Consider the following 27,238-nt stretch of genomic DNA (forward strand, 5'->3'; position numbering starts at 1 on the left):
GAGAGAGAGAGAGAGAGAGAGAGAGAGAGAGAGAGAGAGAGAGAGAGAGAGAGAGCATTATCAGAAAGGGAGAGCGCTTCCCCACTGTTGACTGTCGGCAGTGTCACAGCTCCTTTGAGCTTTTGGCAGTAGAAGCACCTCCACTCGCTCGCTCCACACACGCGGCGGTAACACGCTGACTGAACCTCCTCCACTTCAGCTCAAACTCCACTTCAGCTCAAACTCCACTTCAGCGGACTACTTCAACAGGACGGCAGCTTATCTGCCTTTTCTCTGCTGGTTTCAAGAGCTTTTCTTAAAAGTTTAAATGTTTTTCCCCACATTTCTCTTGGACCAGTTTTAACTCAGAATAAAGGGGACTTTTTGTTTTCTTTCCTTCTACATCTTCAGTTCAGGCACATATGTTTGCTTCAAATGCCACAGGACAGCTGGATATGCACAATTTCTGCAGGATGACTGAAGAATATATGAAAAGGAATTGACGCTGTTGCTCAATATTTGGAGATATGGTGGTATAAAATGCAAGATTAAATACATCATCGTCATGGTATCTCAATAACTTTTTTGAAGACCGAATAGAAGTTTTGAGCACCTAGCTATGTCTCTTTGCTGCTGCTTGTTTCTCATATCCAGTTTGAAAAATCGCATACCTTGATCTCTGAATACTGAAACATGGAATACCTGACAAACAGCACTCAACTAACCACTGCGGTGCCAACAAACGAACCTTCTCAGGAGTGGACATCATTGAAGCTGTTCATCATGATCATCATCATCACGTTTATCATCATGGGTAACCTTCTGGTCATCATCGCCATAGCACGTACCTCCCAGCTTCAGAACACAACGAATATCTTCATCATGTCGTTGGCATGTGCTGACCTCATAATGGGGGTGCTGGTGGTGCCACTGGCTGCCAGGATTGCTGTAACAGGGTACTGGAAACTTAGTAGGATTTTGTGCAATTTATGGACATCAGTTGATGTTTTATGTGTCACCGCCAGTATAGAGACCCTTTGCATCATTGCGGTGGATCGGTATATTGCGATCATGCGGCCACTGCGGTATAAAGTGCTCCTGAATAAGTGCAGGGCTCGAATTATCGTTTGTGTTGTGTGGATGGTCTCAGCTCTTATCTCCTTTGTCCCCATTATGAACGAATGGCATTTTGATTTGGAGGCCTCCAATTCAACAGAGGATTTCCCAAAAAGCTGTGATTTTAATACAAACATGTCCTTTGCTATAATGTCATCAGTGGTTTCATTCTACATCCCACTACTCATCATGATTTTTGTCTATGCACGTGTCTTTCTCATTGCCACAAGACAGGTACAGCTAATTGGCAAGAACCGCCTGAGGTTCCAAAACGACTGCATGGGAAATCAGGTACAGACGGCGATCCATGGCAACAACAACTTGCCTTCGATGTGCAATAACGTCGGAGGGATGACAACAAGGCGGAAAAGTTCCCGCAGGCGACCGTCGAGATTAACCGTATTGAAGGAGCACAAGGCCCTCAAGACGCTGGGCATCATCATGGGCATCTTCACACTGTGCTGGCTGCCTTTCTTCGTGGCGAACATCTTCAATGTCTTTAATCGAGAACTGCTGAACCCAATTGCTTTTCGATACTTAAACTGGTTGGGCTACATCAACTCCAGCCTCAATCCCATCATCTACTGCCGAAGCCCAGAGTTTCGTGCAGCCTTCAAGAATCTTCTTGGCTGCCCCTGGATATCCTCGCTGAGAATCAACTTCCTTTACAAGGAGCTTCGGACTCGATGCCCTTGCTTTCTGGGTTCTGCAGAGCCAGGAATGCCTGGATCGTTCGAGAAGCCCCCCACATCCCAAGGGACACTGCCTGGGGAAGGGAGCAGCCAGAGCAGCTACAGGAGCGAGGAGCCATCGCCGGGACCACCGCACTCCAACGGCAGCACGTTCTTCAGTGATTTCTCCGAACCGGAGACGGAGTTGTAAGTCTCGGTCTCTTCTTACTTCTGTGCTGTCAGGTGTATACGTGAAGACTACCTGTAGATAAAGAGTTTGACACTTTCCTTTATACTTCACCTTGCTGAGATTTATTTTAGTGTTCACAATGTGTCTGATCAATTTTCCAAGAAGTTCAGAAGAGCAAAACTGTATGTACTTCTTGATTACATAAGTCAGTATTAGGTCTGTATTGACGAATGACTGAAATCAATTTCCCTGAATCAATGTCAGTAGGGTCAGACTGCTCAATATTACGTCCAGTGAATTTTAAACCTGCTGTAATCAGGTGACCTAAAGTTGCGAATGTGCTTGTGGTGACTATTCTCAGGGGGGATACAGCCCTATGAGAAGTGCGTCAATGTTGAAGTTGTCTTGGGTTAGAGCGATTGGATGTGTACAACATTTCACGCAAAAATAAATGACTTGTTATGGTACTGCTTACGGTGGAATGTAAAACAGCCAGGTGAAGTTTGTGTAGGGGGAAGAAATACAAGGTTTAAGCTAATAATTACTTGCGTTTATAGCTGGAATACACAGAAACAAGAGGGCCAGTTAAACCTAATGAAGATGAAGGTTCCTCTCGGGAGCTACAACACTTAAGCAAAAGTTCGGGTTTGAACATTTGTTGTTTGAGCATTATCTTTAAAAGAACGCATGTCAGCAGAAAGGTATGAGGAATGGAACAGGACACAAGCTCTGATATGAAAGAGAAACCATGTGCTCTAAATCTAGCTCTTTCTCTTAAATGCCCAAGAGAACTGACCATCTAAAAAGAGCCAGACTTGCCCTTTTGTTTATTTTGGTTGGATTTTAAATTACTGATAATGATTAAGTAACTTATTTATATAAAAAAAGTATCTTTACTTGTACAAATATGAAAAACAGAAACTGAAAAATATGATCATGAATTCTGTCTCAAAAATAGTCACTACACTACTAATTTTTGTATCTTTTGAGTGTCACCTTTACAAATAGCAGCAAGACTAACAGTGCATTCCCTAGAAATAAAAAATAGAAGCAAGAAAAAAAAAAAAAAGACACCACGTAAAGTTTATACAAATGTTAATTTAAACCTCATCCCAACACAAAGAGACACACTTTTTAATATCAATCTCTTATTTCATTACAGATTTAAATTTCTTCATCCAGACCAAAAAGATAATTATCAGTGTCCACAAGGATATACCAACACATATAGTTTTGTTTCATAACGCGTTTGCATTTGGAACATTTTCTAGTCTGTCGGATTTACAATGTAAATAGTGATCCGATAATTGTAGGGTTTTATCCAGAAACTGTGGTAGTTACTTTAATGACTCGCTGGAAGAGGCCAATTTTAAGATGTTTTTGTGGGTTTTCATTTGTACAAACACAGAGCTTCTGCAACACAGGAAATAAATACTTATACGACATTAAATATTTCCTAACAACAAAAACAAAACATTTTAAAAACATTTTATTTTTTAAATAAAACAGTGTCAGTGCTCTGATGTCACAGATAATAAAAAAAAATACATACAGTAGGATTTTTTGATGCACTAAAATAGGAACTGGATATCAGAATTGGTTTTGCTTTGTACATAGAGGCTTTTCAGGAACTACTTTTCCTAGAATGGGGGAGACACACTTGACTATCACAGTACAGGGTTTACAGCAGCTGTTACAGGGGGCTGGGTGGGCAAGCCCTGGAGACATTTCCTAGCCACAATGAAGTGGAAACAATGCACACGCACACTCACCTCACATTCAAACACAGCCAAGTACACCAGACACCATAGGACAGAGAAATCTTAGTTGTTTTGCATTTTGAGTTGAGGAGATAATAAAAAAAAAGAGCATAATGTCATCTTTCTCTCATCAGAAAACTAAATAACTGACCAAAAAATTGTTGGTTGGTTCAAAACAGTCCCACTGAACAGAAGGCACTTTTGTTGTGCATTACATTTTTTCATTATAGCATTAAGCATTACTGCTAACTCTTTACATATAGTTTCAAATTATAGCGTGAGAGTCTTAACTGATGAAACTGTATCTATATACGCACATGCATCATTTTGCATCACAAATGTACAGATAATTTTTCTCTTGAGGACAAGCAGCTAAAACCACGACAGCCTCCATGTGAGTAAAAAGATTGTGGTGGAGACCAAACGGCACAGGCGGAGAGAAAGGAACAACTTAAAGTAATTCTAAGCGACTTCAATTTCCAAATGCTTGAAGCTGTGAGTTCACTGGTGTCAGGTAGCCCATTTCAACAAACAAATCACATTATTCGGCGTATAGCTCACCATCTTACGAGTACATTGAGTAAAATTTGATCAGCCCTGTGATGTCTGAAGCCCTTTCACGTAAACTGTGTACTTCATTTTCCGTACACCGTGACCAGGTCTCCAGTGAGTTTTATTTAATACGGGTGCAGCTAGAAAATTATGTCTGGCAAAATGTAATAAGACAAAATGAGCATTTTGAGTATTTTTAGAGCAGTGTATTATGAAAGTTGCCCTTGTGGACATACAGTAATTCAAATAATGACAGATGGAAGATAATGTGTTTTGTTTAACGGGAAGTCAATATTTTGCTGCTCTGTGCTGTGCTGATGGGTACATTTTGTGTTACCGGCAGAAACACACAAATGAACCCACAATGATTGCTTTGTGTTTCAGTGAGCGCATTGAGAAAAGGGTATGTAAATTGATTAACCCTCTGTGAGAAAGAACTTTGTAAGGACACCTTTTTTTTGCAAGCAAACATACGTCAATTGTATATCACTGCTATGCAAGCTAAATATGGATTTATTGTTTCTACCTCTAAATTAACTTGTATGGGTGAGAATGAGGTGGTTTCTGTAGTGTTTTTTTGGCAAGTTTTAGGGCCCCTCTGTTGCTTCTCTAACACCCCCAGGAGCTGATAAACTTTATCACTGAAACGCAACACTTCCGCCTTTGAGGAGAAGCTGTTTATGACCTAAACAGAACAAGCGCAGCCAATGCTCGAAGAGAAGGCAAGATAGTAGGCAAACACTTAACAGAAAACCTCAATTCCTTCATGAAAATGAGCGATATGTTTTTTTTGTGACTTTATGAAGAGAAAAAAAAACAATGAGAAAAAAAAAAAAAAAAAAAAAAAAAATTCAGCCAAATGGCTTTTTTAGCTAAGACATTACATGATTACTTGATTAAGAGGGTTGTTATTATATAATAATACAATTTAAATAATAATACAAAATTACATAATATTTACAATAAAAATATATGTATGCTTTTAAAATACCATTGTTAATTTATCATATGTATTTTGATTCCTCTAAAAAGATTCAGTGAAAATCTTATGATTATAAAGTATCAGACATAACCGAAAAATGACTCGCGTTTCAGTGAACGATTAACTTATTAGTCACTGAAGGCTGTTTCATAAATCTTGACAGACTTATTAAAAAGTTCTGATTAATACAGTCATCTTCTTGCGCTATGTTTATCATTCCGTGCAGAAAAGATAGTTATGCATGCTATCGGGTGATCTTTGAGGAAACCAAATACAAATATGCACAAAGTTTACCCGACTAAGTGTTATTCAAATATTATTGCAAATGTTTTTTTTTTTTCGCACTTGCAACTATTTTAGTTGCTATCTGGAGCTTCTGTTTGATTGTGACAGTGTTCAATGTTTTTGCATCATAGTTTTGGTTTGTTCACTATTTTGGCAAGTATCTGCAAGTATCAAAGGTCAGTAAACATAGTAGTGAACGCAGACCTTACTCCTTCAATATATTCGCATACTAAAGTCAAAGACTGTTTTGAGTGGAGCATGTCCAGTTGTTCTCTGCTGATGTTTGGCCAAAAGAAACAAATTGCATTCACCTATCCATGCAAAGTGCAAGTTAGACGGACACATCAAAAGTAAAGTTTTGTTGGGAAAATAATCAAACGAGTTAGAAGACTAGACAGGGCAAAAATGATCTACACTGGAGAGCATTCTCTCTGCATTACTCCATAGGATTACAATGTTCTACTTTAAAAATGATTTTTTTTTTTTTGAAAATGGAACAGCTTTAAATCAGGATATTCTTTCATTATGAGCAAGCCTGGAAATTTCCATTCGCTTGAATTAAAAAATTTGCGTCATGCCGCATGACGTTCTACCAATTAAGATGTTGGTTCCATCTGATCATGACTCCACTGATTGAAAAACCATTTGCGAATCGGGCTGTTACTGTACGGCTGTCTGACACCTGTGTGCGTATTTTCCTGGAGCCTGACTTTACAAACAGGTGCTTAATCACTGAATAGGTTTATGAGGAAGAGCACAATACAGCTGACAAGCCGAGGCTGGTATAATGGCTTATCTGCTCTCATCGCCTTCATTGCTGTAACAGTGGGACACCATGTTTCCACAGATCAGAGGTTTATCGCCACCATCAGCTACTGGTATCGCTCTCTGGCCACTGTTGATCTTTACAAGAAAGGGGAGCTAAGATTGGCTCTTGATTGATAAATAACTGAATGGCACAACAGGTTTCGGTTTGAGATCTCAAATCAAGGAGCGGCAGAATAGAGGGAGTTAAACACCTTTCTTTTTTCTCTGTTCCATTTAAAGGGACCTCATGTCGTTCCAAATTCACACTACTTTTTCCTGCCGTTGAATGCAAAAAGAGAAATTTTGAAGAAGCTATTGGTTAATCTTTTACATGCAATTACAAAGACTACATTTACAGGCACCCTCATAATGCTATTATAATTAAACTTTACCCCATGTAAATGCAATGGATCATGGATGTGATTGAGTCCTTACTCTGATTATTGGAAATAATTACATTATTGGTGCGCATGTAAACATGGCCAATGAATGAAGACCAAGCAGGATCCAAAAAAATGCCTTAAATGCACCATAAAAGTAGTTCATACAGCTATATTCAAAGTTTTCTGAAGAAATGTAAAGCCATGAATAATTTGTGAACACAAATCAGACTGATTTGAATCTCAGGTCCAGCTCATTGTGGCGGAACATTTTATATATTATACCTTTATGGTGCTTTTGCATCCATAAAACATATATGAGGGTGAGTAATGGATAATTATATTGAATTATAATTATATGAATTGTATTTTTTTTTGGATTGAACTATTCCTTTGAAGTGTATGCAATCACATATATCAAAAGTGAAATGATCATTAATATTTGAACAATTGAATATGCCCAGATGGCCTTTAGTTTCCGAATAACACCCTCTGTACATGTGCATTGAGCCATATGTTGTACATCAGCACAAGCATGCCTTCAAATGATTGCTCTATCATTCTCTGTGAAAAAAAAAAAACCTGGAGCAAAAGAAAGATTGGCAGAAAAAAGTGCAGACAGAATAAGCAATGAGGTAATTCTCTGCAACAGGATATGAACTCAATATGGAAAAGAGCTCTTTTAGCCACAATATAGAGCAAATCAGCAAGATCTAGCAATCCCTATATCTGCCTGCTATGAGATTTCAGGAGAGGATCCCTTTCTGAGGACACCTGAATCTAAGCTCATAACTCTTTATCAATGGAGGCTGTGGCATCCATTCAGTTTATATTAGGGGTGTAACGATACCCTCATGTCATGATTCGATAGTACATGTCATGATATTGAACTCACGATACGATATTATTGCGATACTCCAAGACATATGGAAAAAGGTTGACACATTTGTTTGTTTTTTTTTACCTTTGATTAAAATAATACATGGTTTTACATTGAATAAATGAATAGGCTTGGACTTAGTGCAGGTAACTCAATGCACAGGACAAAGGTTAGATTAAACTGGGAAGGGTCAAAGCACTTGCATATTGTTGTCCTATTGTTAGTTTAACTGCTTCTATTGTTCTCATTTGTAAGTCGCTTTGGATAAAAGTGTATACTAAATGAATAAATGTGAATGACAATGGTGACACCAGAATACAAATATTCATGATTCTGAAACTGAAAATACAGACTCTGCACTCTGTCACTGGCTAGACATATTTAAAATAATGTCAATGACATTTGGCATTATCAGGACCCACAAATATTCCCCCATTGCATTATTATTCATCATATTCAACATTGTATAAAGTAGTTTAATTTAGTACTGACACTAAAACTCTGTAAACTTGTTGTTGTTTTTTTTTCACACAGAAATGTTTATTTTGGGTAAATTATACAGAATATTGTCACTATCCACAATTTATACTGATTTCGTACGACATGGATGTAGGCCTATGTGTGAAAATAAGAAAATAATAATAGTAAAGTTGAGTTTAACCTTTTTATTGTTGCCTTGAGATTATTTTAGTAATAATATAATATAATATAATATAATCATCACTGTGATCACTGTTGCAGTTATTATTGTGTTTCTAGCATGTTATATGTTTGGCAACAGTTATTCTAACTCTAATTGATGGAGTGTGTGGCTTTTCATTTATTAAAAAAAAAACATGTATGAAGACATGTATGAAGACACATCATGGCCATATTCCAGGATGACAATGTCAAGATTCATCAGGCTCAAACTGTGAAAGAATGGTTGGGATGGAGCATGAAGAATCATTTTCACCTCTGAGTCCAGACCTTAAATTCATTGAAAGTCTTTGGGATGTACTGGAGGACACTTTACAGAGTGCTGGACTCTTGCATTGTCAATACAAGATTTTTTACCAAAAATTTCCAATGAATTATTTCTATAAAGAGGGTTAGAAGAACTGTTGCCAAACATGTAACACAATAGAAACATAATTACCACTGTAAACTTGATCAAATCAGTGACTTGAGCATGTGCCTATTTAAATCCAAACAGCGACTTTTTTTTGACAGTGTATAATACATTAATATAATATAATATAATATAATATAATATAATATAATATAATATAATATAATATAATATAATATAATATAATATAATATAGACTTGCACTTTCAGAAATGTGGCTGGTATCTTTGTAGTAAGATTACTTCTGCTTGCACTCTTAAAAATAAGGGTTCTTTATTGGCATCAATGGATCCATGAAGAACTTTTTTTATAGTGGAAAAAGTTTCTCATTAAAGATTATTCAAATGTTCTTCACACTTCCTCTTTTAAGAACTTTTCACTGAAAGGTTCATTGTGGAACCCAAGATGGCAGTTCTATGGCAGTTCTTTTTGGACCTTTATTTTTTAAGAGTGTGGGGTCACGTTGGCTCCAGCAAAAACACATTTGTAGAAACATATAATAAAACAAATCAATCTAAAGCAATAGCAGGAGTCTCTCAGTGTACACCAGTAAGAGAGATTCATTTTTATATTACATTTTATCAGTATAGTTATTAAACTGTTAAAATGGCATTGGTGCCTCTCCCCAACAGATCAAGGGAGCATTACGCTGACAAAGGACTTTAATAATAATAATAATAATTCCATATTTGCATACCACTTTTCTGGATGCTACCACTCAAACTGGGAGAAATCTGTATGAGAATGCTGTACAGTGAAGACGAAATAAGATATAAAATAATAAGCTATGAGTATAAAATACAAGATATATAAAAATGAATATCAATAAATATAGCAATGTGACTACTGATTATGAGATCATCAGGATCTTATCTTAACTTCTTATCCGTGGTATGTGTCTTTTAAAGGAGAACTTGGTAACTTTTTTAACTTAATAAAACTGTCTAGAATTAATTTGGATGGTTAAACAACCTGTTCTGGTGATATTGGTGACTTTCCCCGCTCCCCCCAGCGTTCCCAGGCGGAAAACCAACCTTGCAACTTGGGGACTACCGTCCCGGCAAGATAGAAATTGGAAGTCTCGTGAGAAGCGAAAGCGAGAACGAGAACGAGAACGAACGCGAAACACGAATTGCTTTACGGCAATTCGACATAAACACACACGCATGTATGATGTATTACCAGATTACCCACCTCGGTAGACATAGCTCCACACGATACAGTTGGCTTGCTCCGATCAAAACAAACGCACATGAGCAGCGGTAGAGAGGGGGAGGAGGCCGCCGCAAGTCAGTTTTTTACGACCGTGTTGTGAAATATACAGCTGTAGGGGGAGCTCGTGGGGAAAACATGCGACAACAAAAGGAAAAATCAGCGAAGAAGTGACTAGAGTTCGCTAGAGTTGCCGAGTTCTCCTTTAACATTAATGCCTACAATACTGATACATATAATAATAAAGTAAAAACCCTCTGCTAAAATGTAGTATGTGTTTGATAATGCACTGGCTAGTCCATAATATAGATGTCTTGATTTTGGAAAGCAAACATGCACTTTTGATTCAACACTGAACTCGATGAACTCTACTGTTAGCAGACGACTGAATTAGAGATCAAATTATACATCCATTAAAGCTTACTACACGCAAAGCATCACCGGAGCTTGTTCCGAAAAGCCATCTTAAACTTTGCGTGCTGCCTATGTGAACAATCATTTGTGGAAATTGGAGGATGAAAATAGTGATATTCGAGCGAACAGCTTGAGAATATAAAAGAGAGAGATGTCACGGGGTTAAAAGGATAATAAAAAAAAGGATTTGCTGAGTGTCAGAGAGATGTGGTTTCGCTTGTTTTAGATGTCATGCTGAGATCAGAGTTTTCCTCATGCAGGCAAGATGGAGAGGGCTTTCAAACAGCAGGAGAATAATAACTCAGGCAGCTGTGAATGTCACATTCTGTTACTGAATCTAATACACGGTCAAAACCTCAGGAATAAAAGAGAATAAAAAATCCATGTCTGAGAGTGTAGTTAGTCTACCTGGAGAGGTTTTTCTTCCCAAAGAAGAGATCTAGGTATGGCCCCATACCCATATCAACACCTTAAGTATGCGAGGGGAGTGGGGGCAGCGGAGTGAATATTTCCCATGGTTCAGTTGCAACAAATAGAGTTATTTTTCTAGCCTCAAAAAGGCTTTTGACAGCTAAAAGGAAATTCCACCAATTTTTCAAAATGTCCTCAATATGTCGCTGCGCAGATGTAGACAAGGCCACTTTGTGTTATTACAGGCACCTCACTAATCGTTGGTCATTGAACAACAGCTTTGGGAAAAACATTCTCATGAGATGTAAAGGAAGCTGTCGCATTAACTAAACCAGAAAGATATTAATTTTAATGGGTAAGTATTAAAGATTTTATTATTGCACCTAGAACCTTCTGATCTACCTGCTGGGTTTACTACATTTAAGCACTTAAATCATTTCAAGGCTGGATAAACCAATTAGACACATGTACGTCTGTTGCCAGGGGAGGCGATACTGTGCAGAGGATTATGGGTAATTTATTCTGCTTTACACTTATTACCTCAGTACCTGTTATATGCCCCCAGTGTAAGGATTTATACGGCAAGGCTTTATACATCTCTTAGTCTTGTTCTCTAGATTAAATATCAAAACATAATTTAAACTCATTTATACCATGGTCTGGGTGAATACTCGATTCTGATTGGCTGCAGGGTGTCCATTAAAAAGTGATAGAGGACACCTAGTAAATAAACCGTCAGATGTAACCAGGGAAACCAAGTTATTGTTTGTAAAAACTTTAGATTTCGATTGTAAAACTAATTAAAATATAAACTAATGTTTTAAAAATGTGTTATTTGGCAAGTGACCATGGTATAAGCGGTATTAATGGACTTCGGCGGAGGCAAAGTCCGCTGCGCGTCGGACAGTTCACGCCTCGTCGTCGTCCATTAATACCTGACAATGGACACCTCGTCGGGCATTAACCTTTACGTATTTACTTGAGAATCAATAGACTTTTCAACCCAACTTTTCAGAAGGTTTTCAACCTAATACAAAATACCATCAGGCAGTATTGTGATACAAAACATATGATTTATTTGTATGACCAATACATAATACTTTAAATTAAACACTTTGCATTAATATTTTTTTTTAGATTTACAGCATCAGTATTAAACATGTACCAGCAAATAATGTGTATATATTGGTGTGGGTCACATTTTGTGGTGATTCTTGTCTAGAGTCTAAAGCATAGAGATCCTGTGCATGAGAGTGAAACTTAATCTCCTGTGGGACTGCAAATAAACTTTGTTTAATTTGTCATTGGCTCTGAGCTTAATTCAATCTTTGGGTGGCATGATTTGCATACCCGGTTGCAGGTGATCTTTCTGTTCCTTTCTCAGCTTTGCTCCTCTCTCTCATTCTGCCAAAACAGCTGCGTAATAAAGTCAATATCTCTGCATTTCCAAATTTTTCATGAAAGGCAAGAGTAGAGTTTTCACATCAAAAGTCGAGAGGAGCAGCTGCTCTCGTCTCGCTTTGCCACATTTTATTATGGTTATGATACAGTGTGATTTTTGAGTCAGTGGCCAGCAGCTGTGCGGATTATAGCCCGTTTATGAGGTGATGACATTCACACCGAAGCCTCGTTCACACTGACCTGGATTTTATTGCTGGAGGTTGCCAAATGTCTGTATTACTGGTGGCTAATATGTTGGATGGCCAATACTAGGCATAGCTTTTGAAAATTGAACAATACTATATGTGATTTGCTTAGAAAATCATACTTGAGCCTTATTGATGTGGCAGGAGGGTTCATAAGACAAAAAAAAGTTGCTAAACGCTGCCACATGGTACGATTTTAGAGCGAACATCGATCATTTGGTCATTCACCATGCAACACTGATCTCACACTCTTCAAAACATGTACCAGAAAGGTTGTTCTTACAAAGTACACAAAACAACCTTGTTGGTACACGTTTTGATGAGTGTGCGATCGGCGTTGCATGGCAAATGACCGAGTGCTCGATGTTCGCTCTAAAATCGTACCATGGGGTGAGCCTTACTGATGTGACCAGAGGGTTCATAAGACAAAAAAAGTTGGTAAGCACTGCCCTGTGGTATGATTTTAGGGCGAACATTAAAAACTCGGTCATTTGCCATGCAAAGCCAATCACACACTCATTGAAACATGTACCAGCAAGGTTGTTTTTGTGTTTGTACTTTGCAGAGCTGAAAATCAGTGGGTGAGAACCTCGATGTTCTGCTCTGCGAGGCTTTCAGTCTGTTTTTTAAAGTTTTGCCTGTGATGAATGTCTCAGAGGTATATAGTATATCAAATCAGTTAAGGCTCATTCGGTTCAAAAAAGGAACTTGAGGGAAAATTGCAGAATGCCTCTGTAGGATAAGCACTGGATGTCAAAGGGCAGCTCTGTGGTTCTGCTATGCTATGATGCAGTAAAAATGGCGTAATTACCATAGAAACTGGATTGACAGATGGGCCGACTGGAAATATTTGTTCAAACTGTTGTCATTCAGCTACCGATGTTGAAACAGCTTTGTGTCAGCTCTACCAAAATATTAAATAACGTTTGACGGGCTTGGACTAGGATTACCGAGAACTTCTTTTAGAAATATTTGTTCAGAACAAACTTAAAGGGATAGTTCACCCCAAAATGTAAATTATGTTATCATTTACTTACCCTCGTTCCAAACCTCTATGACTTTCTCTCTTTTGGGGAAATATTTCAGTGGTTTTGGTTCATGCAAAGGGTCCAAACCAACACTAAGCCCCTTTGACTTTAATCATATTAGCATATCTTTCAAAATCTCTATTTTGTAATGCACTGTACAATGCAATTCATACAGGTTTGGATCGGCATGAAGGCAGTAAATTAAAACAGATTTTTAGGTGAACTCTGACAGTCTTGATAATCAAATATGTACAAATATAATTCTTAACAATATTTGCTGACTTTCAGTTATCATATGCCTCATAGGAACAAACTATCTAGCATTTGTTCAAGCCATTCTTGTAGAGTCCTGTAATAGATGAAGGGCCAGATTTATTAAAACAGGGCAAATTAGCATGAGAGCGTAATTCCAAAAAAGTGCAGATGGGGGTGGAAAATTCTGCGCGTGATCTACTGACATGCAAATTAAAAAAATCACAGACACAGCCTGATCTTTTTCATAATGACCAACACAATCTACCAAGAGCAGTGCAATTTAGTGTCTGGTTTAAAGGTATAGTTCACCCGAAAATGAAAATTAGCCCATGATTTATTCACCCTCAGTTCATCCTAGGTGTATATGACATTCTTCTTTCAGACGAATACAATCGGAGTTATATAAAAAAAATGTCCTGGCTCTTCCACGCTTTATAATGGCAGTGAATGGATGTATATTTTTTGAAGTCCATCAAAGTGCATCCATCCATGATAAAAGTGCTCCACACAGCTCTGGCATGTTTATAAAGGCCTTCTGAAGTGAGGTGATGCGTTCGTGAAAAAACGTTATAGACTAAAATAACTAGCTTCCGGCAGACGGCCTGCGCAAGTCGACTTGCGCCAAAAGAGTAACACTTGACGATGTATGACGTAGTAGCGTAAGCTTTGACGCCTCTCGCGGTTCTCAAACAAACAGGGCTGGGCAACAAACTCAAGCTCCTCCGACATTTCTCTTTAAAAATTCTCGTTTTAGACTTCTAATTTGTGACTGGTATTTTGTTTTGCTCTATCCTCTGCGCTTCCGTGTTCGTCATTACGTTGTGCATCAAGTTCAAGGGTTACTATTTCACCGTTAATTGATGCGTATCTGCCGGAAGCTAGTTACTTTAATTGATAAAGTTTTAAATATGGATATTTTTCTAACACGAACGCATCTCTTTCCTGAACTTATTAAATAAAAAAGCCATTCACTGCCATTATAAAGCTTGGAAGAGCCAGGATATAAAAAAAATAAAAAAAAACTCAGATTGTATTCGTCTGAAAGAAGAATGTCATATACACCTAGGATGACTTGAGGGTGAGTAAATCAATTGAGTAAATCATGACAATTGTATATAACAGTATACCAGTAAATTGACTAGCACAAACCTTAGTAAATCACATTGCATGATTCATTTAAATACTCTCCCCCCATAAATTTTGCGTCTGAAAGCGAAACTCCAACAAATGCATATGCAATGAAGTCAGCCGTAAAAATAACCATGTTAATGCCTTTTCAGCACAATTTTTTCATTGCGGGTCTTTAGTAAATCCTGACAGTAGTTTTTAATGCCAAAAGAGGGTTTGTGCTGGAGCACAGTTAGTAAATCTGCTCCTTAGTAAGCAAATAAAACTTGTGAGAACATTTGTCGATTGTGAGATCAGCTCCTCAACCATGCCAATACTGTGGTTTGACTAAGTGGCTGAAATTATATCAGTGTTCTGAACTCTAACCTCAAGGCTTAACAGCTCATTTACGATTAAACTGTGTAAACTAGATGGACAACAGGCATAGTATGAAGCTGTTGGACCTACAGGACTTTTTTGGTCATCTAACTGTTTGGTACAGCTGGTATTGGAGCATAAAATCAGCCTTGGAAGAGCTCCATTTTGTTGAATGATGAGACAAAGCTACATCCATGGAGCACATAATCGGAATACGACGTCTTATTACTCAAAATGACTGCACAAACATTTATGTATACGTTTAATGACACCAAATTTCATTGACAAAGGAGATGGATGTGTCTGTGACAAAAAGCAAACAAACGAGAATTGGATTGCAACGAACTCAGCTGATGGAAGAGATGATTGCGCTGAACTAGGGCCAACAAGCAGAGATTGGATCATGTAGGTTTTTTTTTATTTTTATAAAGGCTGTATCTGGATGGAATGCTCAACAAAAGTGTCAACCGGTCCTGTCATGACTTAGTTCCCAGTCTAGCACTCACTTCCTTGATATTTGCAGAAAGCCTTTTCCTCTGATACTGGACAATGTCACTCATCAATGCTTGTCAGCAAAACATAGGCGTTTTTCTTATGAGAAACCAAAGGGTGAAAAAAAATATATAAATGGAGGTTGTTTTTTCTTATACTTCTATATAGCATCTATGAGAAGAATTCCATGCACTGTGCATGAAAGGCTTTCCGGACATCCAAAGACGGATTTGATAAATGGGCTAAAGCTAAACAGGATACTGATATTCCACCCTCAGTACAAGCTAAACCTTTCTATTTAGCCTGATATCATGCTTTCCACTCCTGGTCGACATTTTATTACAATGGCGACCTCAATTTCCCTCAGGCACTGTGTGTGACAGACATTGTGCTAAATAAATGACTTTGATTCATCTAAAATGGAAACGCTATGCCCAGTGAGTGCAGTAAATCAAGGTGAAACTCAATGGAGAGTAAGATATGAGCGAGCATATGTGACTGTGTTATGCTTTATAAACTCTATTTGTTTTTATAGGTGTGGCCAGAGTGGCTATTTTTAGTATGTTTTCATTTTTAGAATGAACATAACAGCTAGAACATTATGATTTTCATGTTACCATGCTAGAGTTCATATTCAATGATAAAAAAATTGCCTGCATATGTGGAAGGACAAGAATAGTCTTGAGTTGGATGGGAAAAATTACTTTTTCTAAATTTAAAATTGTGCCATAAAATTGTATGATGAGATGCTGTATGACAATGTGACAATGACTTGACAGTACGGTTCAATTAATTGACATTAGTTTATGCATTGAGTACTGTGAACTAACAGTTTGCAGTTTGGAAAATGCATGAATGAACATAACTACAGTTGATAACACTTTACAATAAGTACAAAACAAAATACTAAAGTTGTCTCTATTAATATTGTTTAATGGACTTGAGCTAACATGAACTAATAATAAACCGTATTTTTATTAACTGACGTTAACAAAGATGAATAAATAATGTAACAAATGCATCGCTCATTGTTAGTGTAACTCAATGCAATAACTATTGGGACCTTAGTGTAAAGTGTTACCCACTTACCCACAATATTTTAACTTTAAATGTAACATTAAAGCTTTAGTTCACCCAAAAGTAAAACTATGTCATCATTTATTCAACCTTATGTTGTTCCAAACCTGTATGTGTTTCTTAAAAAATGGCAGGTTTTTAATTTTTGGGTGAACCATCCCTTTAAATTACACTCAAATTGTCTTCAAGTACATGTGCTGTATTATGCTAGTCAGCACATCAAAATAAGTGTACCTCTTTAAAGCATGACAAAAGATTAGCATAATCATTTAAAACTTTAAATTTTAACTTTTCATTAGATTTTATTACAAAAGAGCACTTTTTTTAAAGTGTACTTGATCGTTCTAAGAAACATACAAGTTTGCTGTTTTTAAAAACACGTAGGTTACCTTTTATTTAATTAATATTATTTTAATTAAAAGTAAGAGTAAGTCTCGTCTGCTTCACAAAGGGAACCTTATTGCAAAGTGGTACCATTTCTGTTTAAAAGGACAGTTTGAAAAGTGGAAAAGTTGATGGCTGAAGAGCATAACCTTCTAATCGACTCTGCAATGGAAATGAAACTCCCACTAAGACTCTGCGGTCTGCTTTTCATTGTCACATCACATGGATATGGATGGCGGCAGACAAACAGATGCTGCACATTTTCTCAGCGCATCAAAAATACCCCTTGGTCCTTTGATTCTTTATGAGGTAATCAGAAATGAATCCATAACAGAGTGAGAGAGATTAATGAGATGAATGATTTGGGAGCCACCATAAAACTATTCCGATAAGCAGACAAAGCCAACAGGATATAAATAATAGTGTGGATAATATGAATATTGAAATGCACATTCATGTCATGACATGCATTCGATGATTAATTTGAATAATTACACAGGGAATAGTACACCCCCAATTTGAAGTTATAACATAACAGACCCCTTTGACCCCTACAGTGTCAGGTAACTCCCAAACCTCTCCGTTTTAATGAATAGCTTCATAAGAAAAACAGCAGTGGAAGCATGACATGAGGGAACGGCTCAAGCTGAGTTAGCGAGATCACAAACGAAGAAATTCAAAACGTGTTCCAGGTGGCCTTTCTGGGCATGGCAGCAAGGAGAGACGTGATTAAAATATTTTCAGGTCATCAATCATTGAAGTTCACCATGTTTTAGATCTGACATTTCACTGGACCATTTCCCCAAATAAAGCAGTGTCCAATATAGAGCTAGAAATGGCCAACATAACCATCTAACTTTACTCAGAAAAAGATATTTTAAACTAAATACACAGTTTTCAAAAAGTTGGAAAAATTTCACAAGTTTCACACTTAGCAGACTTTCGCAGACTAACCTGAAAGCACTGGCTAAACTCGCAACAGAAGCGAGGCTGCACTGCCACTGACCTCGCCAGCTTGGGTGAAGTGGGCTTCCGGCTGATGAGGCTAACGGTGGCAAAGGATGAGGCTATGTATTGTTTAAAGGACCCCTATTATAGATTTTTGAAAAAGACCTTTCATGTAGTGTGTAACATAGCTCTAAGTGAATGAAAACATCCTGCAAAGTTTTAAATCTGAAAGTGCATCGTATATAAAGTTCGACTCTGAGTCAATTAAATGAATCGTTTTTCAAACGAGTCATAAGCCGTTTCGTTGTGACGTCAAGACGAAACATTAGCATATTGCGCGCGCAGACACCAGGGAAAACTTGGACTCCCTCAAACCTGCAGCTGATTCCTGTGGATACTGGATAGCATCATGTCGGGAAGAAGCTGTGCTCTACAATGTGAAGGATCAGTGGTTAAAATTCATCTTTACCACAATACCACGGCAGTATAATCCTAAACATTTGCTGTGTTCCCTTTATTTTACTGACAGACGACTGCTTCTCAAATCTCGGAGTTCAATCCAGGATTCGCAAACCGCTTGCTCTTGAAAGATGGTGTTCAAAATATCGTATTATTAATATTGTGTAGGTCTCCTGCTTTTGGCTAACTCACATTATTACTGTTTTACTGAAATACTTCTGCTGATCAGTTGTGGGCCACTATTACCTAAAACTGTGTATATTAATGCAGATCGTCTGTCGTTCTCACTACTTTGAATAAAGATTAAGCATGGAACAAGAATTGTTTTACCCACGTTTATGTTACATCAGTCATTTACGCTAGAGCTCAGCTAATGTACACACTGTTATTGATACAGTTTCCACATGTTCACCACAATAAATTAGAAAAATACTCTGTAAATAAATAAGTAGGCCTATAAGTAAAATAATCAGTTTGTTGATGGACATGCACTTGTTAATGCTGATGGTGAGGAATTACAGTTGCCACTGTTGCCTTTGGCTTGCTCAGTTGGGGATATTTTGGGAATATTAATGTATTTTTATCAATCAATAAATTCCACTAGAAACAAACCTTGTTGTATTATTTTAATTTAATACTGTGAAGCTGCTTTGATACAATTTGTATTGTGAAAAGCGCTATACAAATATACTTGACTTGACTTGACTTGACTTGACCTCAAACCGAGTCGTCCTCGCGATGGAGGTTCAGGTTGAATGAATTCTTCCAATGTTTCATCATCGGACTTGCGCTCGGATTGATATGGTAAAATAGATGTCATTGTTCGTTACTGTGTTTAGTTTACCGTGTAGGAAGCCTCAGGACACGCAGACGTTGTTATGGCAATGGACGTTTTTGTTTACGACACGCGCACTGTACGCGGTAAACCAATCAGAACAGACTGTTATGTCTGGCCAATCAGAGCAGAGTGGCTCGCGGAAAGGAGGGATTTAGAGAGATTGATTTATCTGACTAGTCGCTTGAGAATCATTGAAAATGTGGTGATGTTAGATGTTATGACCTTTGATGTATGTAAACCTGTCGTAAGAGTCTCCAAAACAACATTAGGAAACTTTAAAATAGCATAATAGGGGCACTTTAATATATTTTCTCAAATGTATGGACAATGCACCATGGGGATTATTACATTATTACACTCACAGTGAAACATTAGCCTTGGCTGAGTGTCCATGAAAAGCGTTATGAACACAAACACCAATATCATGGATCATGTTATGATGCCAATCAAAGCGGATGGTGCATGTCGAGGTAACAAAACAATAGTGCAACAGTCAGATGGCCAAAGTTCAATGAAAGTTTGTCCTGGGCGGTTCACTATGGAGAAAATAAATGGGGGAAAAACTCACTGAAAAAGTGGACAGTCGCTGTTGCACTCTATAATATCTGGGAACATAACACCTTATGCATACATCTGTTTGTGTGACAGTAGCAGCAAAGAGAGTAGCATACTTACTCAACTTCACAAAGTAATCGAGACAATAACCAAACAAGGAAACCTGACTTAACTGACTGGAAAGCTATGGGAAACCAGTTTTCATGACTATACTGTATGCTCTGAAAAATTAACAGAAACTATAATGCAGCTACTGCACCTTTTGATTATTAGAGCCAACTGTCATTATTAGGGCCAAGTGTGAACACACCCCTAGTTACTAATATTAACTCACAAGAAACTCTAATTAACGAATGAGTAAGTAACAGCGCTCAGTTGAATGCGGTAGTTCAATATTAGCTACTTACTATTATCAGTAACAACTATTTATTTTTTCATACCTCTTGGAGGAAAAATAAGAACTACTATATGTGGTTTATAATTAATGAGAGTAAGGCATTATGTATGTATAATTATTCTAGAGTGAAGATCATGGTAAACCACTAGTAATGATTCAAGTATGACCAAATTCTTCAGAAGGAATTACAAATTATTTAGAACAGTATTCTAAAGTTAACAGCATGATAAGTCATTGTAAGTTTTTGAGGTTTTTGTAAGGTAATAGTAATGACTCAAGTGTTACTACATCCTGCCCTTTACATCCTTAAAGCATTCAAGCACAAGAAGACATGAAAGAGAACTCAATTCGGAACACATACACTGTTTTGACGAAGATGAAAGTTTTTAGACTGGGCAACAGTATTCATTTGGTTATCCATTTCAAGGTTGCTCTCAATTAGGATATTAGGAAGTTTTTTACACAAAATCTCATATTTGGTTCAAATTTCTTAAGTTTAGTCTTTAGATTGCTGTAGCAGACGCGACCCAAATAGAATGATTTCCGTGTTGGATTCGTTAAGATGTAGAAAATTGTAAGATGTAAAAAGACACCCACTTTGTCAAATCTTCATAGCAGGCTATGAAAGTGTCTATGGATTCATTTAAATGGTATTACATAGTAATATAAAGTGGGACCAAAATGTCTTATTCCATTGTATTTTGACAATTAAACCGAGAACCTTTACCTAGGAAATGTATCTGGTCATCTTATATTCCATCACGCTGCCCCCCCTGAGGATCGAGTGGTGGGCCGGGCACTCTCAGAACATTTCTCATTTTGTTTTTTCCTCTTCCCTCAGATAGCACATAAACGCTTGGTATTGTTTATGTGTTCCTGTGGAGACTTGTACAGTAGCCGAGATAGGATCAGAATCTCAGGCATTTAAAGCGAAAGAAAATAGTGGCGAAGAAGAAGAGTTAGGGCTCACAGCAGTTTGACGAGGTTAACGAGAGGGTGCTATGAGATGAGGCATGCTTAACTGAGAATATCATTGGCAAAAGTATCACTCGGCCAGCCAGTCTTCATTAGAGGAAGCAGAGGAGATTGACAATGGAATGGGATTGAGATGTCGTAGACTGGTAGACTGGAATTTGTGCACTATAACTGCTGCGCCCACAGATCCAACCATCAAGTCAATTATAATTAACAGAATGTCTACCATCTACTACAGATTAACCAATGAAACCGAAGCGTGATGCACATATTTTTATGAAGATGCACCAGTTTGCACTCCTAGCTCATTTGCTGGCCTAGGCAAGATGAGACATGACTAAAAAACAAAAAAAACAAAAAAAACATTGAAAGGTGAAACGGGTTCAAACTTCTTACACTAACATTCAAAAGTTTGGGTTGGGTGATATTTTTTTATGTTTTTGAAAGCAGTCTCTTATGCTCACCAAGGCTGCATTTACAAGATCAAATCTACAGCAAAAACAGTAATATTGTGAAATATTATTACAATTTAAAACGACTGTTCCCAGACAGCAAAATAGTGTCGGCCCAGATCCGGCCCACATCGGGTAAGCGTTGAATCCTCATGTACCGGATGTGGCCCGGATCTGGACCGACACTATGTTGCTGTCTGGGTTTTCTATTTTCTTATCATTTAAAGTCCCCCTGTGGTGAAAATCAAGCTTTTAATGTTGTTTATATGTCTATGTCATGTTTTTAATATGCTTTAAGACAAACCATGCGCAAATTCATAAGTCAACACACTTGCTAAGTATTTTCTCCTTAAAACTGCAGTGAAACTGCAGTCTCAAAAACGCAATTTAAAATCGCTGGTGTTTCTGATGTCACAAACTATCTTGTAGCCAATCACGTCAACGTGTGATGATCAATGAGTGTATCTCTGAGCTGGTGTGAGTGGAGGCGGGGCTAATTTGCATATTCATAGAACTGCATATACTAAATTAGGCAAGGGTGTAGGGGTGTAACAATATATAGTGTCAGAAAAAAATCAGGTTTTCAGAGTTTTAGTGTCAGTGCTACAGTCAACTACTATATATAATGGTGAATATAATGTATAATAATGCAATGGAGGAATATTTGTGGGTCCTGATAATGCCAAATGTCTTTTGTTACCAGTAAAAAGTGGCCTACATTATTTTAAATATATCTAGTCAGTGACAGAGTTCAAGCCTATTCATTTACACCCACAATGGAACACCAAATTTAGCATTTTAATCAACAGTAAGTTTTTCGTTAAACTTTTACCATATGTCTTGGAGTATCACAATAATATTGTATCGTGAGTTCAGTATCGTAATATGTATCGAATCGTGACATGAAGGTATCGTTACACCCCTAGTTGTAGAGTTACATTCAAGCTATTTTAAGGCATGAAGGAAAAAAAATGTTTAAATATGTCATTTTGGTGATTGAAGATGAGTTTTAAGAGATACAATTATTGGGGGGGTACAATTATACAATTATATAAACAATTATCCATAATATTTTTATGGAAACCATGATACATGTTTTTCAGGATTCTTTTATGAATAGCCACTTTTGAGCAATTTAAAGCATTATTGCCACATAAAAGTATTTTCTGTCCAAAAAATAATAAAAATCTTTCTAACCCTAAACATCTTAATATTCGTTTTGGGACTGAATTTAATTATCAGTGACTGACCAGCATGCATTAGGGTGCCAACACGTTTTAGATTTATTATCAAAAGCAAATATCTGTGTCCCATTAGTTTGAGTTGAAGGAATCTGCCATATCCAAAAGATTTTTAAAGCTAAGAAACCCTGAATTTGGGAACTGGCATGCAACATAGGAAGGGGGTACTAGTCCATCCGAATAACATTTGACAAGTTAATGCCTTTTACAAGCCAGTGACTGTCAGAACAAGATTTGCATTTAGACATGCAGCCAGTGTCTTTGGCAATGTTGCCGTTCATACTGACTTTAACAGTGTGGACAGCTTTGACCACTTAAATCAATGTAATATCAGACTGCTTCTTTTGAATTTCCAAACATGTTGTTTTGTGCAATTTGTGTAACCCTTAGAGGTGACGTGTGTCATTTATGTATCACCAAAAAATGACTTTTTCCCTAAACAGAACACTTCCCTGTCTGTGGTCAGAAACAAAAAGTACCGCTAACGCCCCAATCTCGGTTAATCTAATGTTGCTGCATCAGACAATGGGCCCTATCATACACTAGGCAGAATGTGGCGCCATGCACAAGTGTTTTTTGCTAGTTTCAGCCCGACGCAGTTATGTTTTTCACGTCCTGCGCCACGTTGTTTAAATAGCAAATTCATTTGCGCCCATTTGTGCTCCCATGGGCGTGCTGGTCTGAAAACGAGGTGTGTTCAGGCGCATTGTTGGCGCATTGATATTTTGAGGCAACTGAAATAGACTGCACCATTGACCAACTGAAACCGGGTTTAAAGTCAATGGCGCAGTATTTATTTATTTTTTGTTATTTAAAGGGCACCTATAGACGGGCGCGTACACTCTAAAAATAAAAGGATTACAATGTAAAATATTATTTTTGTGTGCATAAAGATATGGTGGAATCCAGCTTGTCCCGTAGATGGTCTGCTTGCACGCTTTAACCTCACGCACGAGCAGATCCGTTTGCTCTCTGGAGATGCGTTCAGTTTTAAGCTGGCAAATTCCGCCATGTAAATAGCGAATCCGTCATGGGAAAGGGGAAGGGAATTGGAAACTTCCCAAGGGAATGGGAAAGGACTCTGATTGGTTTATTGCACGTTACGCCCCAAAACACACCCATTACTCATTAAGAGAATAGGGACAACCCTTTTAGACCACGCGTCCAGCGTCGCCGACCATTTTCCCCGCCGTTAAACTAGCAAAAGAGGATTCGGACGCCATGCGCTTTAGACTATGCGCTTAGTTCGTTAAATTAGGGCCCAATGTTTGATTATTGCACCTACAAATGGTTCTTATACTTGTTTCTACATATTCAGTTGGAGTAAGAAAAGTATTTTAAAAGTTACAAAATATATTGAAAAACATTACGTACTTCAGCTTTAACACTTATTATTTATTTCCTCCAGCTGTAACCAAGAGGAGCAGGATGGCTGAGAGTCTCTAGCATGGCTGAAATGAAAGGACGAAGAGGAAGAAGAAACAGGGAAAAGGACTGACTTACATCACAGTTGGCGGGACTTCCCCAGCAGAGACCACAAGGGCCCAGAAAAATCATCCATGAAAGCCATCAGGGGAGCCTGCTCCAAAACTGAAAGACAGAAGAGTGCAAAGATAAAACCATAGAGAGGCAAGCGCTACGAGAACTTTCTCACAAACAGCCCGTCTATGGAGAGAACGACTGAACTGGTACTGCTCATGAAGGAGTGTAATATGGAGCGATCTGATACCGCTAACATTCTATTAAGTACTGGAGTACAGGAGCAATAAACTTCAGCTCGGTTTGGTCTGGTTTGTTCGCCAAAAAAATTAATCAGACCAGTAGGTCCTCCAACATGTTTTTCAGTGCTATGTTCTGAGTATGGACTTCTTCAAATACATGGGACACAAGAACTCTAGACGTTATAGACTTTCCAAGCACCGTGTGTTTTTTAAAAATATAAAAAGTTTAGATTTTGTACAATATCTATACTAAATTATTATTATTTATTTTAACCCCCACATTTTAGCTGTGAATGTGTAAAATGCCTGCCACGTTAATATTTCTGTGTTGTACAGGTTCAGTAGTCCACTGATTTTTCCCAGTCCAGCAACCTCAATATAAGCTACAAGATTTCCCACTCTTACTTTGCAAGCAAACCTGAACTCTCCCGAGAACAGAGAGTGTGTAGACGGCTTCACCAATTTGCAATGGATTTTTAAAATATGGTTGCTGTTGTAAAAAGTAGTAGAAAAAAGCCAATTCTTCATTAACTCAAAATAGGGATGCGCTGGTATTAAAATTCTGGTTGATGCTGATAAACCAGATAAATAGCCAATGATTCTACACTATTTAGTCTAAATAAATCTAAACTAAAATCAGTTATGAATTTGTAATATACAATATGAAAAATCTATATTTTGAGATTCTCTAAAGATTAAATTGTGGTTTTGACAAATTCTTACTGTATTTAAAGATTAACTTTAAGTGAGTGTTAGATGACAACAAAGGTAATCAAGTATACACAATTATATATAATTTTGAGGGATACCAACAAATTAAAAAAATATATACATCCAATAATCAATATACCATGAATCCCTGTAAGGTTGTTTTTTTGTTTTTTTTTGTTTTTTTTTTACTGTGGCCCTCATCAGATTTATCTTTTCAATGCTGCTATTTTTTTAGTTTATTTAGAAAATTCAGAAAAAAGAGAGAAAAAAAAAAAAAAAGCTTTACACTCCTCCAACCATTACAATATTCTGGACTCTACGCACATTTTTTTAAATTTCTTTTTTTTTTTATTACAGGCCTACAACATAAGCAAGCACCTGAACCTCATATTCTAGAATGTATTTTTGACATAGTGTGCCGAGAGGGAACACAATCACCTATTTGTTGTATAATATCACTTTCTATGCTTAATGTGATACTCGCCAAAAATCTTGTTTTTTGAATTTTTCCTGTTTGCACTGATCGCAATGCCATCTCATACCAAGTCGATACAGTCAACTTCCTCTCTCACTGATTTCCTCAAAAAGCCTTTCTAGCAAATATTTTACAATTGTGGCAACTTTAGGACTATAATATCATAAGATGGAGTTTTGATGTTGTGTTTAACAGGACAAATATGAGAACAGGATTTTAGGTACATGTGTTTGTTCAGGTTTTTGATCAGGTACAGTGGTAGAGATAGATGTATTATTTAAATGAGATTACAAAGGGAAACCGAAAATGAAATGTCAGATGAATACTTATTGATATTAAATACATTTTAGGCAAGCACATCAGTCTACCTTTCAAAGTATGTATATAAAATTGTGTGAAATTGTATGTGGGGCAAAAGAATGTTTGAGCTGACAAAAATGCTCAGATTATGAAAATAAAAAAGTCTATTAAAGATATTATATTCGTTGGGCTCAGAATGAGTGTGAGAAATAGGCCTACATTTATGATGGTTTAAGCTTAAGCTTAAATAAATGACAAGACAACGTGTTTATCACTGATTTAGAATTTAAATGTGTACTTGGTAGCTTTTTCCTCTTTAAAAAGTTTTACCAAAAAAAAAAAAAAGAATAACACTTTTTAAATCAGTTTAAAGACATGTACACTCACCTCATGAAGACTGAGGTCTTCACACAATCATCCGTTGTGAAAAAAGAAGTTCACTTAATTGTATTAAATGTGCATTTATAGTGTACTTCAAATGTTAAACTTACTGAATATGTGGTAACACTTTTTTTTGGATAGTCCATTTTACTAACTTTGCAAATACATGTCAATTTATTCTACTATTCCAAACCCCAGTCTAGTTAGTTGACATGTTGCAAAGTCACTTACAGTTAATAGAAAGTCAGTAAAGTGGATAGTTTTTTTTTTTTGTTTTTTTTTAAACCGTACTTGCAGACAATATATTAATGAAATAAAAGTTTTCATGACTGTTTTTTTTTAAAGTGCACTTTGTAATAATGCCAAATGTTTTACTTTAAAGTGGTGTATTTTTTTAATAATATTCTTTTAATAATCTTTTGTCACGCTTTAGAGAAGTAATTTTAACAGTGTGTTATTTGCCATTACATTTAAAGTTATTATACTTTAAATGTACTAGATTGCAGTTTCATCCGTACAAATGTGTAATAATATTTAAGTACATGACATACAAGATTAAATAGAAATGGCATTAAAGTATATTTTAGTTTACCATAAACGTCTATCAGTACATTCAGCAGTACACTTTAACCACATTTCGGAGACAATAGAGGTAATTATGGAATTAC

General features: G+C 37.0%; 1 protein-coding gene and 1 long non-coding RNA gene across 2 annotated transcripts in view; one reads left to right on the forward strand and one right to left on the reverse strand.

Moving 5' to 3' along the window:
• adrb3a (adrenoceptor beta 3a) lies at positions 1-26,358 on the forward strand. The gene is made up of 2 exons (XM_079896170.1): positions 1-1,973; positions 24,391-26,358. The coding sequence occupies exons 1-2, from the start codon at positions 673-675 to the stop codon at positions 24,416-24,418; spliced, it is 1,329 nt and encodes a 442-aa protein (XP_079752296.1). The 5' UTR covers positions 1-672; the 3' UTR covers positions 24,419-26,358.
• The window catches only part of LOC307173224, a 35,828-nt gene that overhangs the window by 3,026 nt on the left and 5,564 nt on the right, over positions 1-27,238 (reverse strand). The window contains exon 2 of the long non-coding RNA XR_013823813.1: positions 24,486-24,572. This is a non-coding gene — a long non-coding RNA (uncharacterized lncRNA). The remainder of the gene's footprint in view (positions 1-24,485; positions 24,573-27,238) is intronic.

This window comes from Squalius cephalus, assembly GCF_949319135.1.
Source record: "Squalius cephalus genome assembly, chromosome: 16".
Classification (NCBI taxonomy): Eukaryota; Metazoa; Chordata; class Actinopteri; order Cypriniformes; family Leuciscidae; genus Squalius; species Squalius cephalus.

What these genes read in the sequence shown, in the direction of transcription:
- adrb3a (XM_079896170.1), top strand. Translation starts at nt 673, where the DNA reads ATGGAATACCTGACAAACAGCACTCAACTAACCACTGCGGTGCCAACA. An exon ending in TCCGAACCGGAGACGGAGTT is followed by an intron (nt 1,974 to 24,390) that starts GTAAGTCTCGGT and finishes TATTTCCTCCAG; the next exon opens with CTGTAACCAAGAGGAGCAGG.